The 20,533-nt window shown below is 37.2% G+C and overlaps 1 protein-coding gene across 2 annotated transcripts in view; it reads left to right on the top strand.

Annotated features, from left to right (window-relative positions):
• The window catches only part of LOC112463841 (rho GTPase-activating protein 7), a 212,710-nt gene that overhangs the window by 81,423 nt on the left and 110,754 nt on the right, over positions 1-20,533 (top strand). For both annotated transcript variants that reach the window (XM_025030464.1, XM_025030465.1), the window contains exon 8: positions 2,103-2,145. In XM_025030464.1, the coding sequence (XP_024886232.1) occupies positions 2,103-2,145 (43 nt within the window). The remainder of the gene's footprint in view (positions 1-2,102; positions 2,146-20,533) is intronic.

Raw genomic sequence — 20,533 nt, forward strand, 5'->3', positions numbered from 1 at the left:
TCTCTCTCTCTCTCTCTCTCTGTCTCTGTCTCTCTCTCTGTCTCTCTCTCTGTCTCTCTGTCTCTCTGTCTCTCTGTCTCTCTGTCTCTCTCTCTCTCTCTCTCTGTCGCTCTGTCTCTCTTTGTATCTCGGAAATCGCAAGTGACATACAATTGTTCTTTTTCGAATCAGCATCCGTAACGAATCAAACGTTATGCGAGAAACCTCACGCGTGACGCGTCTTATGTAGTGAAAATTTTAATCGACCGTTAATTCGGTTTCGTAAACGTTATGGTGCGTCTCCACCTGCGAGTAAGAACTCTCGAGAGCAAAAAGAAAGAGAGAGAGAGAGATACTTTCGAGAGTCTCTCTCTCTTTCTCTCTTTTTGCTCTCGAGAGTTCTTACTCGCAAGTGGACACGCACCATTATAGAAATCTGTATCTAGCCAGGAGAACAGCGCTGAATATGCAATGGAATTTATTTTAATACTTGAAATGCGCATTTTGATATATGCTGCTCATTTTATCCTGAAATTACAAAAATTCACATTACTTGATCTTAAATCTATAACATTTTATTAATATTTTATTTGTACGGATATAGAAGAAGAATAATTTATCTTTTCTTAGAAGATCCTTGGCTGTTATCGCGCTCGTTTTATTGCGATACTATATACAGAAACATTGCAGGATAAAATAGAGATCAGAAATATTTATTTTTAAAACTGCCAAGACTGCAGTGACGCAGCTGCCTTTCGTGCGTTTCTTTTGCAAAATATGCTTCTCGGAATGCAGCGGTTTAAAAACGACACATTCTTTTGAGAATTACGGAGAAATTTTTCGCAAAAGTATTGTGTATTTCTACGTCACGTTGTTTCGCCTCGTATCTCGTTTGTAATCGATGGACAAAGTGATTCGACAGAGTAAACGGGATTCCGAGAAACGATATAACTTTTGTTTGAGAATTTCGTAGGATCCGCTTTGAAGCCTAGTAAGTCGTAAAAAAGATAGCCACGCCTATTCGGTTTTGCTTGAAAAATATTTGACGGCTGGTCTACGATTTTTAAATATGGCATATACCTAGAGACTTGTGATCACGTAATGGCGAGGACCCCTTTTTCAAAGTCGCGCCTCACTTCGTCACCCTGCTCATTTTCTGGTCGCGCTTTGTTTGTGTGATTTCCATTATGAATCACATTTTAATGAACGTTTTAATAAGCTTTGAAGAATAATGACGGAGTAATTAAAATATGAATTAAACGTTTTTCAGAATTGTTATATCATATATTGGTATAAAGCTAATGCTGTAATTCAATCAACTTTTTGACTATTCCCGTAGCTGCTTTGATATATTAATTTTACACTTAGCGATTCCGTGTAGAGGGAATTAATTAATTTTAAAATGCCCTTTTCGATACGAAAACATGGAGTATCGCATGCAAGATCGCGTGTATTACGAGGTTAATTACAAACTTCTCACTTTTTTCGTGAATATTGGAAGGATATCGATCGACGACGCATCCGCTCGGTAGAGCATGGTGTAGATAAGGTCACGGTTGTTCGTTGTTTTCGAGGCCGACTGGCTCAATACTGCAAGTGGGTCACGATTCAATGTCGCGTCGATTATTAGTTATCTCTCGTTGCTATGGAAATAATATGAAGTTAGGATTCCCCGACAATGAAGAATAGTCTTTTGTGTATCACTGACTATTATATATCAAACAATTGATAGCTCTATGTAAGACGAAGTTAAACCAGTTCTATGAAAAATTACGTTATCAAGCCACGCCGCTAAATTAATAATTAAATGTCTGATTTGTTACACTTAGTTCATGTGGAAACTTGAAATGTTTTAAATAGATGTACTTACAGCTCTTTGACGGCTTGTTTCACGCCTAGGTGAAATGGGGTTTACTAATCCACTAACTGATCGTTAAGCGGGCGAGCTAATTCATTTTGAGCGATGCTTTTACCGTGGCAATTCGAAATATATCTGTCGCTGCGGTTACCTGAGCGCAGTAAATGCATCGTTCATGCTAAAAACACTCTTTTGACCCTTTGCCCACGGTCTCGTGCAACCACGATGTTTCTCAAACTAATGATGCGTTCTCCGTTGCTTTCAGAGCTTGCAGCAGCCGCGCTCGCAGTCGGAACGACAACTATCAGGTACGTTTCTCCGTTGGCCAGAATAACTATTCCACTTGATCATACGAGCCGGTGAACTCGATGTCGTTTAACAGTAGGTACCGTGTATTTCTTATAACGAACACGGTGAACTTTTAATGGTCATCGGCTGACCTTTCCGAGGAAAAACGATGATTCGATTTCAAGACGATATCGACAATCCGCGTTTACTCGATTACGCGCGCGATTGCACACTCGGTGAATTTAGGAAAAGGATTCTGTGACTCTCCCACGCGAAGCGAGAGTAGAGAGAGAGCTTCCAATTTGTGTAATGTAATTTCTCGCATTCTAGCTGAAACATGAAAATATGAGCTACGATGCGATGTACGATGACATTTATATTTGGCGCTTAAACGAATAACTGCACACGAAGTGACATTTGACATTTCGAAATGCTGAAAAATTATTATACATATATACAAATGCAAAAAATTCAATAGAATAATTGAATTCTACACGGGACGCTCGACAAACTTCCGAGAAATTAACTGAACTTATACACTTTATAGAGTTTATATATATTCAATTTGTGAGAAACTCTGTTATCCAAAACGAATGACGGTTATCCTGACACTTTGGTTATTCGGACCACCGCATAAATCACACGTGGCAGGACCGGCATCTCTCCGATCCGCGTCTGATTACATTTGAACGGTGGTTGTCAGCTTACGATCCCAATCTGCCATTAATTTACGCTCCTCGCGTGGGATGCAAATGAGGCCGACACGCACCATAATGAATATTGACATCTTTGATCGGGAACGATCGTGATCGATACCGAACTTCTCGAACAATATCGGTTCGAGAGCATCCGCTAACGAGTTTAGTGCGTAATTAATTTCCCTCATGGGAGTGCAACGCGATTGAACGCAATTTGCGGTGGCGCGCTGGAAACGTCGGAATTTTCACCCTACGATCGCGGTGATACAGGTAATGCGATGCCTGAAGGTTCATTAGGGGATGCATGCTGCATCCGGCTTGACTTACGCGCGTGTAATACCGCATGCTATTACGTATCCCGCAATTAATTGAAGACACCCGGGGGTGTCGTGACCCCTTGTAATTTTCGCGTAATGATCGTGCCATTATTCTGAGATTTATCCGATTACGCTATTTCGATGAGAACATCTTGAAGCTACACACTAAATGCAAATGGGATACTGCAATTCTTTAATTAATCTCATTAAACAAAATGTATCAAAGTAATCAAAACTTTTTTACGGTCAGATTTATATCTCTCATATTTATATTGAGTGCAGGTAATACAGAATTCAAGATATCATAACTCTAGATAAGAGAGGTATATGTGTGTGATGTAAAAATAGAAAAAGGAAATTTAATTAACTTCTTCGTAGCAATGTAAAAATAATGATAGATGTCGAGAGATTCAACCACATCTTCTGTCGCGCTCTACATGAAAGTTCCTCCATCGCTTCCTGCCTCCTGAAGCGCACGCTGTATTGTGTCGCGAATTTGATCGCGAAAGTTTAATTAATTATCGACGTGAACTAATTGCTTTCTCGCGGCGCGATCTCGTGGCGTGACGTGATTATGACTTCCGGTATAGACACGCCCACGGCTAGAATGGATCTATGGATGCGCGCCGGCGATGCACTTTCCTTCTCGCCCGCGGCGATCTAATCGGCAACGCGTTAATCGAATAAATCTTACGACAGAAATATAATAGATGAAAAGAAGCGACTCTGCATGTGATGGCTCGCTACAGAGTGGAAAATCAGCAATATTCTGCCGCCTTGAACTAGAAAATTACCTGTATGGCGTCGCAAGGGGAATTTATTTATTATCTGGGGTAAAAATACAAGCTCACACCCATATTTTCCCCGACGGCCGATGAGGAGCTATCGATTTTCTGAGTCGGATGATTATACAATAATTCGGAATTTTATTAAAATCACCAAAGATCAAATATCTGGATTACTAAAATCATAACTTGTCACAAAAATCCAGATGCTTGAACTTTAATTTTGATAAAATTCCGAATTATCAAGAAAAAACGTTTATTTTATATGAACGAAGAAAGAATGTTTATTTTATACGAATAGATATTCGCTTCTCTGCGTTTTATCCTTGAAGCTTTGTAGCTTTGTAATGTGACAGCTCATCTCTTTCCCTCATTATTTTATTATCATGTTATAGTTCAAAGCGAGAACCATTTGTTTGTTCCAAGGAATGATATCCTTAAGGAATTCCCTCCGCGGCGGCTGCGCTGTGCTAAAATTAATCATTCAGGAACAACTCTCGCGCGAATATGGATCGCATTAGTGCCACGCGGATTCGGCGATGGAAGTATAAAAATAAATAGAACAATTCTACAAGCGGATGGCGATGAAAAGAGATACGTTTATTGCTTCTCCATCGACGATTCGAATTAATATCTTCTTGCGCGCGCGTTCGCTTATCGTACTCATTATTTTTTTACAAGTCAGTTTGTCGAACAAACCGGAAAGATTCGTGCTCAATTTACACGACGGAAAATGATTGGCACAAAATAATATAGAAGCAATAAATTACTTCTTCTTCTTCGTCTTGTTAGAAATTTATAGCCGATGACACCGCGGTGATTCACGATTGGGGTTAACGATCGAGTTTCCCGTTAATCCAAAAACCCTGTCTCTCGCATTTAGATACGGAAATTACATTTTCTGATATTTCCATAAAATACTTATATTTCTCTTCTGTTATAAATCTAGTGACATGAAAAGGAATTTTATAATATGAGAAAGTTTACTCTGTAATTTTAAATATTATACATATTTATAAATTACTGTTTACACATTTGGGACATCAAACAACAATCCAATGTTTAATTTTATACTCAAAATAATATTATCGATATATAATCTCTTTCAGTACCATTGGCTATTGAAACAGCGGGAACATTATAATTAATATCAGCTGAATGTTATTCTATAATATTATCATAATAGCTTTTGGTTTGCTTTGCATTGTCTATAGAAAGCTATACTAACACGCGATACGCGATACGTGAATAGGAAGACTGGAAACAAATGACAGTTCGAAAAGCTCATTACAACGATATCAGATTAATCCTTGCCGAGCAAACTGGAACAGCATTCTATAAAACTTTCGTTACAATGTCGTAAAAAAATGGATCGATATTCGAAGCATGATAAAAAAAACTTGTCGACACAAAAATACCATTTAAACTTCCCCGATATCGTTTCCCGTACACGAATTGTTAAAGCGTCTCGAGTTTCGAACATTTCTTTTTTCAAGTGAACATAACGCTGTTACATCCGAGTATCTGATACCCAGAACACCCGCGGAGCGAATCGTTAAATAAATATCAGTTACGATCGTGCGATAGCCGGATATATTGCAGATCCGAACGGAATCTTCTCTGAATGCGAGTAAAGTGCACCGAGAGCATCCGTAATTTTCGACAATTGATCCTGCGGTTTGCGCGAATTAATCACATCGGCTCTGCGTCGGTGGCACCGCAGGCATTACGCGCAAAATCATGTTGCAGCGCAGGTGATTCGATCCGATCGCGCGGAGAAAAGCGCGGAAAAGAGCGGGTTGCGCGGGACGCTTGCGCCGCGGCGCCGCCGCTGCCGCCGTCGCCGTCGTCGTCGTCGCCGGTAGCTTTCGTTCCGTTCCCCGGTGGAAGTCGTCGCCAGTCGTCGCTATCACGGGCACCGCGGCGTTGGGTCGCAGTTTACGAGGCGGTCTTCCACGCGACTCGCGCGCGCATTTATCGCGCTGTCACACGACTCGTTTCGAGCCGTGTCATCGCGCGCACGCTTCATTAATCGACCATCGAAGCCCGAGGTATATACGAATAATTGTGGCCGACCGCGTCTCTAGGGCGATCTCTTCGATATGAGCGATTATAGGAGAATTTTGAGGGTCATTGGGCTATTTCGGAGCATGCAGCAGATTGATTAATTTTATCGGAATGTATGTACATTCTTTTTTTTTATGGGTTTCTTGAAATTTTAATATGAAAAATGATAAGGTGTGTGAGAAAATAATCTGCACGCGAAGTGTTCTAATATTATTTCGTGAGATGAAAATCTTCGATCTTTCTATTTTTATACATTATTATCAGGAATCTTTAGGCGCTCTTAATATAGATTCCGCAGATTTCAGAGGAAAAAAGTGAGAGAAGGATTAAGAGAACGGAACGATATTTTGCAGCAACAGCTGGCTGCTTCTTGGAAAAGTGTTTTATAATTTTCGGACACCGGTCCGTCAAACTCGTACGCGCGCGCGCTTTCGTGCGGCGTTTGGTATCCGTCATCCATCAGCACGTTGACGTAACACATTAGTATCCCGCAGAGATGTTTAAAAACATTTATAATTGTCAGCGACCAAGTTTTTCTTGTCTTTAATCCAGTGGTGTAACTTTTTTGCAATAAACGATCAAAACATGAGCAAATAATAGTTTTTATAATGGTTCTATTTATATTAGAAGTCACGTACTATGATTATGGTTCTATCGGTTTATGATACCACTAAAGAAAATGTAATTACTGCGCCATTAAAAAATTGTAAAAAAATATATTATTAACTTATTTTCAGGCCAAAAAATTAAGAAAATATGAGAGAATTTCGAATTATTAAAATTTTATTTTTCAAATTTAATTAATATCGTTAAAAGTAATAAACCGATATTTTGACAAAAACTATGAAGACATAATTGAAAAATAAATCCTATTGAAATAAACTTGGAATTCAAATACGGAATATATAAGTTTTTAAATTAATTCTATAATTAAAAAATAAATTTTCTGAAATAAAATCTTGGGATTTAAAAAAATTTTATTAATTTATTTTTACACTTTATTATAAAAGAACGTTTTATATGATTTCACGCTATTAAACTCCAGATTGAAGAAAATACAAAAAAAATAAGAAATTTTGTTCTTCAAAAGTTTCTTTCTGAGCTCGGAGAATTTAACAAGATAGAGGATGATAAGCTTGCATTATTGAATTAATTAGGTTTGTCAAATATTTCATGGGGATAGCTATCGAAAACAACTAGAATGCTTTCTTACGGTATTCAGATTGCGATCAGTTTTCCGTATCGTCTACATTCCTGTCAAGATATCTGCGCATCTGGTAGCACTTCCACGCGTAATTACAGAAACGTGAGATTCGGTTCAGCAGGTCTCCCTTGAGTCTCAGTTCTCACGAGACAGTGCGTAACTGGCCGCCGTAACTTTATGCATTTCGTTATACTATTTTCATCCGATGAAAGTTCCGGCGCTAAAAATACCCGAGGCCCGCGGCGGTCCTCGCCGTGAAATGTCTATCGAAGCGTGACAGCAACATTATTGACAGGCGGAATCCGCGAAATTCGCCGCTGTCGTTGCTCGTATAACGGTCACGCTCCATTTGCGCGCGGGTTCGCCATTTTGTCGCAATTATTCGCGGCGACAAATATCGTCGCTTTCCGTCGCGCGTTTCACGAAATTTGCACAATTTTGCGAAACGAGGCGTGACTGCGATAGCGTGACAGGAACGCAATCGGCTGTCATTTTTCATTTAAATGTATTAACGCGCAGTAAATTTTTTGCAAGAGCTTAAATATCCGCGAAGATGGAAGAGACTACATATTGGATGACCTCTAAATGTAAGATGACATGGCAAAAGAGAAAAAAGAAGTTTTCACATTGAGCGAGATCTACACGTAAAACAATTTCATTTTTTACTTTCTGTCGTGTCATCGTATATAGTCTCTTCTATATCTACACAGATATTTAAGCTCTCGCAAAAAATTTACTTTCCCTTTATGTAACTTTGTGTTAGTCACGTATGAATTGTCTGACCTGTCGATTTTATTATTGCGGTCGCTCCTATAAAAAGCCGGTAAATGAACGTTAATAATGACCATAATGTCTCTCTTAATTAGTCATTAGATGGCACCTGTCTAAGCCACTTTCATCGCTTTCAACGTAGCAAATAAACGTAAACGTTTCCATACGTAAAAGCTTTCGATCCATTCTATCCATTGATCTTTGGTAGATTGAAGTTTATTCGAGACGACAGGCCGTTTCACGTTGGTCAATGGTTAAGTGATGTTTCGTAACAATACCGAATTAAGATCGATGCCTGATCGTACGAGGAGATAGCTTCCTTATTGTTCGCCCGGGAAGTATTTAATCTCGCCATTAGTTCGGTTCGCTCGAACAACGGCGGGAGAAAGGCGTCTCGGTTTCCTTTCCATGTCGCTGGCTATTGTTGACCCTCGTTGACAAACAGAGAGAAAAGACTGCAACTTATCTAATAGCAGTATATTTAGCGATCGGCCGGATAAGTGACTTTGACGCATGCAAATCTTGCAGCGGCCGCGATCGCGATTTAGTTGACAAATGGTCGAAACGGCGGCTAAGCTCACACGAGCGCGAAATATCGTGCCGTAATTTTTTTTATTCAGATCCGATTTCGCTAATTAGCGACTCTGGTATCGCCTGATAAATGACGTTTCGATGAAATCGTGATTATTTTATCCGACCCTTGTATTTTTTAACAGCTCTCGAAATAAAGAAAATATTTAGAAGCGTAATTTTTTAAGGATAAATTGATACGCGCATTGAGATTTAGTTTATTAATTACTTATTAGATAATAATTTCTGTATAATTTGTTATTGTGATTAATCTTAAATTCGTAAAATCAATCTTTTTACATTATAATATGATTCTCGTATTTTGCTTTGTAGTTTTCAGCGATTTAATAATCACACTTCTTGCCACTCTATCTAGATGATGCTGCGAACCGCGAAAGGTCATGCTATAAATTTTCCATTTATTTATAAATATACGCTTATCGAGATGCTTATAAATTGCAGATTATGGTATTCCAACAACGCGATAAAGCTATCTGAATAACGCAAAAACTCCAAAAATGAAGGTGATTAAAATATTAACATGCTTTCGAAGAGTTTATACTACGTCTTCTAAATATTTTTGTTCTCATAAGAAAATTTTATTTGAAAATTTTACAAAATAAAACGTCTTTGTCGGAACGCGAAATCTAGATACGTTCGGTGATTCAGCGACGTAACTGTAAATAATTCGCGTAACAACACGTTGACATAATCACATGATTCAGTAGAAGATACGCGGCGATCTGGAGTGCACCAGATGACTGACAGTTCTCAGATGCGCCCGGATGCGTCTCGTGAAATCCGACGCGGATGAGACCGTCGCGTCGGAGACGAGATCGGGAGATGGTTCGCGAGGCCGTCGCAACCTGTTACCAGTGAGGTGTCGTCACTGTAAAGTGCCACAAATCGCTCGTTAAGCATCGTGATTACTGCTTTTCTTCGACAATGTACACACCACCGTGGCTTGCGCAATAAATCTCTCCATCGCACGCCTGGAGAGGTGCTGAGTAACCTTGAAGAGAGGCGCCTTTGTGCGCGCATATGCTCACGCGCTCGTAGCTGCATTTTCACCTATTCACGGTTTCGCGGCTTTCTCTGCAACCGGGACCTGTTAGAACGTTTTTTTTTTTTTTTCGCGGATGCGGAAGATGTCGATGGCTTGGCATTTTACGGGATGCCCGATTAATTTGCGTGCGCCACGATGACTTTGGAGAAACATATCGATCGCGTAGCTATCGAGCTCGCAGCAACGCGGGAAAGCTCGTTAGCGAAACTCGGAATTTGATTTTACGCGAGAGATAACTCGATCTATTTTTTTCCCTCCGATGGCTTGTGCAAGTCTTTGAAGATGAAAAAGAAAAGTGTTAAAAGTCGCGAACGGAAAATTGCAGCAAAGAAGAGACAAATAATTTTAATTAGATTATTTATGTTAGGAGAAAGGGAGATAGCGCGAGTTGGGAACTTGAATCAGAGAAACCTGCATAAAGGAAACTGGTGAAGTGTGAACCTTTAGCAGGCAGCAAAGACGGATAATATCTTTTACCTGAAAGCCTGGAATTAATGACTTTTAGGTCTTTAAGAAAGAATATTATCAAACCAGAAGATGAGAGGATAAGTTTGCAAAATTTCTAAGTACACTTGAAAACAGTACACTTTCATCTTGCTTGAAGCTTAAGTTTCACCGGTTTTGATAGGAATTCATCGCCGTGTGTCAAATTAAGATTAAAGCTGCGCATGTTAATGAACATCGCGGTTGTCGCGTTGATACAGATTTCTCTCTGAGTTAGAAATAATTTAAGTTTCCTATTTTGTCGCAAACTTGGAATTTCGAAAATTAGGATTTACGGTGTTGACGGTGACGAAAATTTCAGAAGGAAACAGCGTTCTCATTTATGTCAATGCACATCTTTTTCCTCAACAATTAAAGAGTCGGCGCATCGCTTTCTTCGGCTTCATAAAATGCCGACTGAAAGTTATCGATCATTAGACGATCGAGAAAGAAAAATAATTTTACTACGTGCAATATAACTTGTTTTTGTCCGTCGAAATGACCGATTCTTGCTTCGAGCGAATGCTTCCGCGTGTCTCTCAGCAGGACAGTTAGGACGCAAGATCTCGTTTTAATTGCGTATCTAGTGAACAGGAAACTTAAATTAAATTGAGAATATGGTTGTAATGAACGATAATGATCGCATTCAAAGCAACTCTTTCATCTTCACTAAAGTTTCCGACAGAAAGTATGTGTTCTTTTTGTATTTATATCAAATCCCAAAATTTAATTTAAAGTTTAATGCTTGTGTTTAGGATTGATTTTTGGTCTTGTTAGCCTTCTCTAAATAATTTTCAATTGATTTATGTTTTCCAACTCTTGTCAATATGCCATGGTAACTTTTTTATCTTTGTCGCACCTTTACTGTATTTCGAGATTTTAATATAGTTTTCACATATTCCGTCGACAAATAATAAGATCAATACACGTCGGAAGTCAATGTCTGGCAATACTCGTCTATATTCATTTTCTCTTATCGATTTACGTGTCAAGGGGAAAAAGATATTTTAAGCTTCAACTCTCAATATTTTATTAGATTCTCTAACTGCTTTGTTCACGAGTTTTCCATAATGAATATGTCTGCTGCATGTTCTTCTATGACAATTTTCTCATTTGATATCTCTTTTTACATACATTTTTATTATATAAAAATGATTTGTTCTGCCATCTTTGCCATGTTAATTACGATATAATAAGCAAAGTGGTTATAATTTTTTTATTTTGTTTTCAAATTTTATATTTATTAAGAGATCGGATGTGCCAAATGCAATTATTTAATATAATTGATTAATATTGTTATACGAATTTAAAAGAAATTAATTTAAAAACCCTTAAACTTTTCTCTTATAATCGCTTTTTCAATTCAAAATGTAAATATCATTTAGATCCAACAAGAGAATACGGGATTATTTGAAGCGAAATGCGACACGGTTTTCGGTTGAAGAAGAACTCGTAATCGATACTTGCAGTTTCGATGCAACGCAGAACATGTTTCCTTGAAGTGTGAACATCTTCGGGCGAAACTTCGATATTCCTCAAGAACAGCGAGAAGATTATACTGGTATCCGAAGAGAATTTAATTAAATGGCAGAGGTCAATCGACGGCCGGCAGCTATCAAGCTCAGCTGGTCTCTGCCTCTCTCAACAAAATATAGGATCACCTGCTGGACATGCGATGGAGTCTCTTCGAGATCGAGAATTGTACCGGATCATTTAATCGTTTGGTCGACGTAAGTTCTCAGAATCGTTTCGCATTAACCGTACAAACTTTATATCTCCTTATTTCTCTAAACGAGCGGTTGTCACGAATAAAAGTCCTTTTCGCGGGAGAACGGACAAGATTATTTCCCAGTATTCTGAGAAAATCTACGAGATGAATTCATGAAACGGAAATAATTAAGTGGAGAAATAAATCAGAAGTATTGGACAGAGCAATTGGGAAGAATTTTTAAAGCAATGGCTAATAAATTGATTTAATTGAAGCCAATTTATTTTATCGGAAAAATGTTTTTTTCTGACAAAAATCAAAGAGGGATACTCTTGTTAGCCTCCAAAGTAAAGAATCGTGACACAGTAGCTTTGTGCTACGATACATTAGTTTATCTCGTTGACTTCCGGAAGGGATTCATATCGACGGTGTGACAAATAATCATCTTCCGAACACATGCACAATTGATGGCAACATGTGGTACGGCTTGCAGCAAAACTAGAAGTCGCTCTCGATTTTCTCATGCTTTTTACCGTGAAAATATATACGTTCTTCCAATCTAAAGTTGTGATTTTTGAGAGAAGATATATTATTTTACATGCAAAGTCTTAAGGCATAAGACAGATATAAAATATTTTGAAGCTATTTATTCTGAATGAAGATATGAGATAAAATTATATATAGAAGTTATATAGAAGTATTTTGACTGAAAGAGAATATTTTTTGCATCAAGGAAATATTAAACGGGACTTCAATAATGACGTGGTACCTTTTGCAAGAAGAAGAAACATGCCGCACGGTTCAAATTTGGATAAATTGTTCATTGGATTGACGCGACTTAGCGCTACATATACGTGAAATAGAAACGGGAATTAGTTTTTAATGCTAGGCATGTCGAGTGAGGATTGCCGAGACAGCACTACAACGAGTTCCGGTAACATCGATCAGACCAGAAACACCGGTGGTAGAAGAATGTCGCACTTTAAGGAGTACAAGTTCTTCCGCAGTTTCAGCACGAAAGTCGAGAACTGGCCGATGCGCAAGGCGGAAGCGCTATGGCGACGAATGCGCGAGCGGAAAATCGCAGGTAAGCGTTTCGTTGTTAGAAAGACACATTTCTTAAAATTACAAAGCAACGGCTGACGATAAAAACAATTTGGGGATACAGATTATTGGAGATAAATAAAAGAATATATTTACTACATATTATATTTTCTTAAAAGCGATTTTTGTTTTTAAATAATTATTTTTCATTCTTATGTATAGACTATTTGTCGATATATAGTTCATCTCCTTTCCATTATCTAGCATACGTTAATATTAGACAATCACAAGTGATAAAAATGTATAGGACAGGCGATTCTGTTATCACAGACGTAAAAATACGGCTTGGTCGAGCGTGATAGGTAGTTTTCGCAAATTGTCAGTTATAATTGATAGATGCGTGTCACCTCAAAAGTGACACACGTCGGCAGTCCCAATAAAATTCATATTCGCGTGTCAGATGATAATGATATAATGGTGCGAGATCTATATCAGTCCTGGATCTGTTTTACTTCGATCATTCATTTATTTGTTATGTATATCACGTGATTTTCGTGAAATTGTATAAATCTGACATTTCTATTTTCGAAGTTCCGGTTCATTGGATATTTTCTAGAGAAAATGTCACATGAAAATTGCATTTCCGCTTTCAACATTCGTGTTATTTATAGCAATCAACGATACGTATTTTTAACTAAATTTAACGCTGAGGTTTTCACGCGATAAACGTGAAACATACATTATTGACTGAATCTTCCGCATGCGTTGACGTATCATTGGTTAGCCGTTATCTCGTTCATGACAATTTTGCAGCCGTCAAAAACATTTTGCACGCGGTCTCAGATGCCACCTGCTTCAAAGCAATTGAGTATCGTTCCGGCAAGTCATAAAGACAGCCCGTGTTTTCTTTCCGATTTCCGAGAACGATCCCGTGGAAATTTCGTTTACCGCTGAAACAACAGCTGGTGAAAAGCAACATCTCGAGTGACCGGCTGGAACATGCTCGTATGCGAAGAGATATCTTTATGCGTCGTAAAACTAGCGTTAAACGGCATGACACGTGTCACGAAAACACCACAAGCCTCAAAGATATATGATATATAAGCGGATTTATATATAGTAAATAGAACCTGTCTCAATATATCATAGGCTTCATCTTCCTCGCGCTTCTATTTTTTCTGTTTTCTTTGTATGAAATAACTTAACATTAAATGTTAAGAAAATTATGTCATTATAAAAATTTTTCCTTACAATGCTTTACAAATTTACTTCGTATTTGTAGTCATATGTTTCGGCTGAAGAACTCGACTGAAACCAATCTTGAGACACGTATTTAACAAATACATTTTGAGAGTTATTTTAATATTTGTTTCATCATATCTACAATCGCAACTTGATTAAAGAACTTAGATGAAGTTTAAAACAAAAGTTTGAGTTTTGATTCTCGTGATGCAATATTTGTTCTAAGAGCAATAAAATTACATGATTTTAATAAGTTAAAAAAAAATAAGATTAAACTGTGACACATTCTTTGACAAAATAATCTGACTTTCTTGATTTGTTTAAAAAATCATAATCCTTCACCACTCTCAAGTTATCTTTAAAAAAAAAGCAAACAATTTGTATATAACAATTAAAGTTTGCTATTAGTAAATAACGTATATTAAATATAATATATGTATCAAGCAGATTTTTTTCAAAATTTTTGCAATTATATGGTATTCATTGTTCGGCATATAGTTATTTCGAACATATAACATTGAATATTTTGGTCAGCGTACGGTCAATAGGAAAATCAATCGGTTTTCCGAATAAACATTCTTAGTTCAAGTATTACGGAACACCTTTTTCTGCGAGAATAACTGGGTCAATTTAAGTCGAACATTCTGGCAGTCGGTTGGGATTGCGCAACATATCAGATTTAATTATTCTTTGACAATATTCAATGCCTCGCTGGCTTTCGCGATAGCAGGTGCATTTTAACAAAAGCTTTGGCTGACTCTCGTTTAATTGGAAAATATCGGCTGACCGTGTATGGCATGTTTTCTCATGTCAATAAAATTAATAAATAAGGAGAGGATCGCATACGTTGTTCATGACAATCTCATGATCGTTTATTGCTACAAAATTGCGAGCAATATGTGCCATCGATGAGAGAATAATTACTATACGACTCGTTCTATGGTTAAACAAATCGGCGTATTAAACACTTCTTTATTGACTTGTTCGATCGCCAGTGAGATTTTGTTGCGGCGAACAGTGAAAGGCAAAGTATTTTACGTGCAATTATCGCGCACGATAAATCGTGGATTTCAATCGACCCAGAAAGTATTTCGCGGGGCTGCGATAATTACGGGTTGTCGCGATGAAATGTGTGCCTCCACGAAACAATAGGACTCTTTCGTAATGCACAAACGTAACGCTGAACGATTCGAATCGAGAAGACCACCAAAGCGGCGGAATATAAAAAACGAATACGTTATTTCTCGGAATTTATTAAGAAATGTGTCGATGTAATTCAATACTTATAAAAAATAAGCAAGACATTTGCTACAAAAGTTAAAAGTATAAATGTGCAACAGCAAAACGATTTATTTAATTATTATTAAATAACTGTTTCGGATACGTATTGATTCTGGATGAACGCAATATTATAGTATCGGATAGTAGTAATTTAAATATTACGGATTTAGTTAATATTATTGCTACGTTGAAAATATTAAAAATATTGAAAACTATGTAAAATTTTTTTATCTGTATATCTTTGCGGTTATTGAGTGGGGTGGTAGGTAAATATTTATTCGACGAAAGCTGTAATATTTTTTTATTACTACCGCAAAATAAAACTAATTTTCGCTTTTATTAACTCAGCTTATATTTTTTTTTATACTCGCGCTTGCATTTTCAACTAAACTGACGATTTTAAATAATTCGGGACACGTGCGTATTAAAATGGATTTACAAAATATTAATAAATTCCATTACTGAAGTTTATATATTATACGTTATTTATACTTTCGTGTGTATATATTCTTTAGAATTTCTATTTTAACATTTATTTTTAGATTTCCATATATATTAATAACTTTGTGTGCGTTCATGTTATTCTAATGCGCGACATGTAATTCTATGAATACATAAGTGCTCAAGTTTATTTTCAACTTACGTTTGGCGCACTAAATTCCGGGTTATAAATTCGCCTGTAACATTTTTTTGACGTTCTAAAATCCCATACAAACGGGGAACAGAGTCTTTCTTTGCTGAAAACATACCGTGCGGTGTTTTCATTTTGTTGAAGTTCATCTTTCGGTGAAATCCTTTCTGGTTGCCCTAGGTTTCAGTTTCGAGGAGGATCAAAGGGATTATGTCGCGAGATCCTGCAAAAGCGGTAGAAACGAATTATGCGGTTAAAACTGCTTTATACTAATCCTCATATAGCTCCTATCTGCTTAACTTGAAAAAACTTTTATCCCCCGTCGTGAAAACGAGAAAGACGCAATCCGTCGATAAAACGGCTTCGAGGAAAGTTTCTTCCTTTCAATTTTAATTGACATATTTAAGAAGGAAAGAAGATAGATTGTTATTATTGGGATTAAGCAAAACAGGTTTTTAAATTAATTCTTACCAACACGCGAACTTTTATTCCTTTTTTCTTTCTTGTTTATTGTGCAACATCTCGCATTTCGACGGTAGCATTTATGAAAATTTACGTAAAACATCTTGTTTATTTACAAATTTTCAGAATATTTCTCGGTTTGTCGGATTTACGCGAAATTTGCGCAATAATTTCGAGTGCAATCTGTGCGTTACCGTTGCGCGAAAGTTGTTAATGATGTTTCATGGAATAGCGCTTTGGCTGAACTTTCGGTGCAAGCTGCATCCGCTTTTCTACTTTAATAAACAATGATGATAAACTTGGCGTAATGTAGATGTTGTTCAGCTCCGTCATACATAACTACGCATTACTAAAATAATTATTTTGTTAGACGTATGATATGCGGTTTCAATTAGATCCGACTTATATTTGCATGCCTATGTCATGTTAAACAACTCTATCTATCGCGTTTACATCGTGGCATTTCTGCGCGTTTGTATCAGATTTTTATTTTGATTGGAAATACGAGATGATTGTAATAAGATTAATAGCAATACAATGGGACGAGCGCTTTATTGCGCGAGCAACCTTTTATTTGAAATGACCTTTTATTGTTGAACATTGACCACAATTCACATATCGTTTATCAAAACCGTGAAACGTGCGAATATTAGCGAGAATTATAGAAAATATTAGCGAATATTATACGTTGACCGCGATTCGTATCGTTTATCAAAACTACAAAAAGTGCAAATACTAATTGTATTATTACATCAACCATATAATACATACATAGTTTATGAAAAAAGGTTATTGAGAAAGCTAAATAAAATAAAACGAAGATTTAATCAAAGTTAAATTAACAATCGAATATTTTAGATATTATAACAAATTTTATGACATGGTTCGTTTTGTCGCGATGAAAGTGTAATGGGCAGTCGTTCAACCCGACCGACGTAGACCGACAGTCTCGTTCGGCTGCGTAATTCGCGGATTTCGCGTAAAACGTAGTATATTACGTTTGCTGCAACGTGCGCGTCAGGATTTATTTGCGGAGGCCCGTGGGTCTTATAATAGATCACAATATAAACGCGGCATAGTGATCGGCGTTGGTACCGCGAAGTCAGCTTGTTTGTCTTACGGGAAACGTGCCTCTGGTCACCACTAAGTAGCCCTTGGTTATAAGCTGCCGCCCTCACTCCCTGCGTGAGATTTATTTTCGACGGTTGCCTTGTGAGTAGATGGAAAACATCATAACGCAGTCGGTGGTACCAATGGACTGGGCTCGGGATTATTGCTTGTAATTTTCGATTTATCGATTTTTGAGGACAAATTATATGGAAGTGCATATATTTCTGCAGTACTTGGTATAGAAGCCATAAATTAGAATAGCTAACTTCTGGAGGAAATTAAAGAAAATCAATATATTCACTGGCAATACAGTTTAAAATATTATGTTTAAAAGATTCTTATTGAAAAGTATTCTACTAATTATTGTAATTAGTTAATTAATTAATTTAAAGAAAAACGACCTTAACTCTTTTTAATGTCAAAGAATAATCATAATATTATATTATGTTGCTGATTACACAGACGTATAATCACTAAAAGTTCAATCAATTGCGTTATTGCATAATGCATCTTACTCGACATTAAATCGTCTAAAAGTTACTTTAAACGAATACGTGAGTGTCGCAACGAATATTTGATTATACATAAGCATTGCACGAAGAGAGCTTTCTCGATTTCACCAGTCAGTAATAATTGCGCGGCATCCCTCTAATTTCCTATGCCGTAAAGTCGATAACAAAAGAACGATCGCGCGAGGTGAGATATCAGCGATCGAGACAAATTGCAGTTTAGAAAGTTCGAATGCGTACTCTTCGTGGAACGAGGTGCGTTTACACCTGAGAATGCACCAGCACCTTCCGATAAAGGCTAATAAGACAATGAGTGAAACAGGATATTTCGATTGCGTTCGTGGGAATGCAATTGCATCGCGCACAAATTATCTTGTTCGATGCAATTCTGACCATTTTACAAATGAATTTTAATTGAATGTTTTATGCTGATATATCGTTTCGTGTTGAGTTCAAGGATCATTTTTGTCAGATAAGAAGAATGATTTTGATTTCGTTTCTTTAAAATCATAATAGAGTAATGAAATTCTCACAATTTTGTTGATATAAAAACGCATTTACATTGCATGGTGGAAATGGAAAAAAGAATACCATGAAGGGCTGATATCACTACCAACATACCTGTAAGGTATCCTCAACAAAGATTTCCATACGATCTTGCTTTTTTTTATCGTGCGAATAAACACAGCGTTATCGGATATCGCAGGGATAAAGTGTTCTTGATATTCTTTTTTCCATTTCCACCAGTGTAAATGTCAAAGATTTTATAATGAGACTCGAGATTTTTCTTTCAATCTTTAGCGTTTATTAGGAACACAACGTCTTCATTGTCTAACTGTAACACTTGTTCAAATGATTTGACGGTTCAGCGAATAGCCGCATTTTGCATTTAAAGCGTTGTTACACAATGAGAAAAACAGTGGCGCGATATATGGAGACAATTAAAAGCCACATCGTGTATTTCACGGTGAATAATTCAGGTCTTTCGATGTAGAGAGAAAGTAAGATGAAAGATTAATTCGCGATCCGAGGTAACGTAGTATTTAGTAGTGTTGTAATTTACTGATATTGCCGATATATTGCAATAATATCGATGCGTATTATTGCAAATTTATTTGTTATGGTCGTATTGTCCGATTTGTAGTACTATCAGAAATACTTCGCTTTTAATATAATAACGTGAATTAATTTATTTACGTTGATATAGCAAAACATTAGTATAATTATATTTTTAATGAAATTACAACTTATTATTTTTTTTATCCCATTGCCAGTATACTCGAAACAAACAACATCAAAATGTAATTTTATTCTAAATTTAACATTACTTCTCGGCGTATTGATTTTATGTCACTATTACATTTTTAATAATTTTTTATACTTTTACTTTAATTTATAACAATAGATATGTTCATTAATAATTCCTCAACGTTGGGGTAATTTAATTAACATTTTATTCTCGTTTGTTTCTGTAACAATCATTCAGAGCCAAAATTAATTTTCTATATAGAGTTTGACCTACTTTAGTATGATTATTTCAAATCTTTTCTTCTATATTTCGTGGAACATTCGAAAACAAATACCTGAACGTGTTGTCACACGCTTATAAACACGATATGTATTTTTTTTCCTTAAACAAGACAACTCAAAGGCGAGTAAAAAGTGGAGGCGGCAAGCAAAGAGCCAGAATCCGACGTTTATCTTCCGAGATGCCTATCTCGCGCCCTCGTAATTCCTCGCGGACGGGATTTATAATTCCCCTGAAAATCACACGGCGCCCGCTTTCTACACGGCGCCCAGCGTCGTATTATACGCGTGCATTCATGCAAATTGTCGGATTTATTATGGCGCGGGACGGGTATGCATATGAGAGTCCGAGTTTCGCGGGCGGATACACCCCGTTGATTGCACCGCCGCGCCATCCACGAGAGTTTCCTCGATATCTCGTCCCTTTTCTTTTCCTTTCTCTCGCCACCTCCGCCGACTTTTGAATTTCACGCCATTGTCGTGGACGGTACCGGCAATCCGGCGCATGCCTCTCGAGAAACCGCGGCGTCGCGATCGAAGATGTCGGGGTGAGATGATAGCTATTGGCTTATTAATATTCCGAGACAATGTGGCGTAATGGCGAGGTAATGCGCGGTAATCGGTTCGGGAATAGATGCATCGAAACCGAGCCTGTGTCAGATAATAACGAGATAACGCCGTGCTTGTATATAAGCGTATTAAAGCGTACTAAAGATACTTCCATTTTTTTGCCGAAGGTATAACATCTTGAATTTAAAACGATAACGTTCAGAAAATATCCCGCGACTTTTTTTTCACAATATAATAGCTTCCAGCAAGATTGCAAGCCGCGTATATGTAGTAAGATACGATTACCGAAAGTGATTGTGATACGGAAATGTCTTCGAATGATATAATAGATAATTATTTTGTCTTAAAGATTTCAAAGTGCAT

This window comes from Temnothorax curvispinosus, unplaced genomic scaffold, assembly GCF_003070985.1.
Source record: "Temnothorax curvispinosus isolate PA1 unplaced genomic scaffold, ASM307098v1 QBEX01013717.1, whole genome shotgun sequence".
In the NCBI taxonomy this organism is placed as follows: domain Eukaryota; kingdom Metazoa; phylum Arthropoda; class Insecta; order Hymenoptera; family Formicidae; genus Temnothorax; species Temnothorax curvispinosus.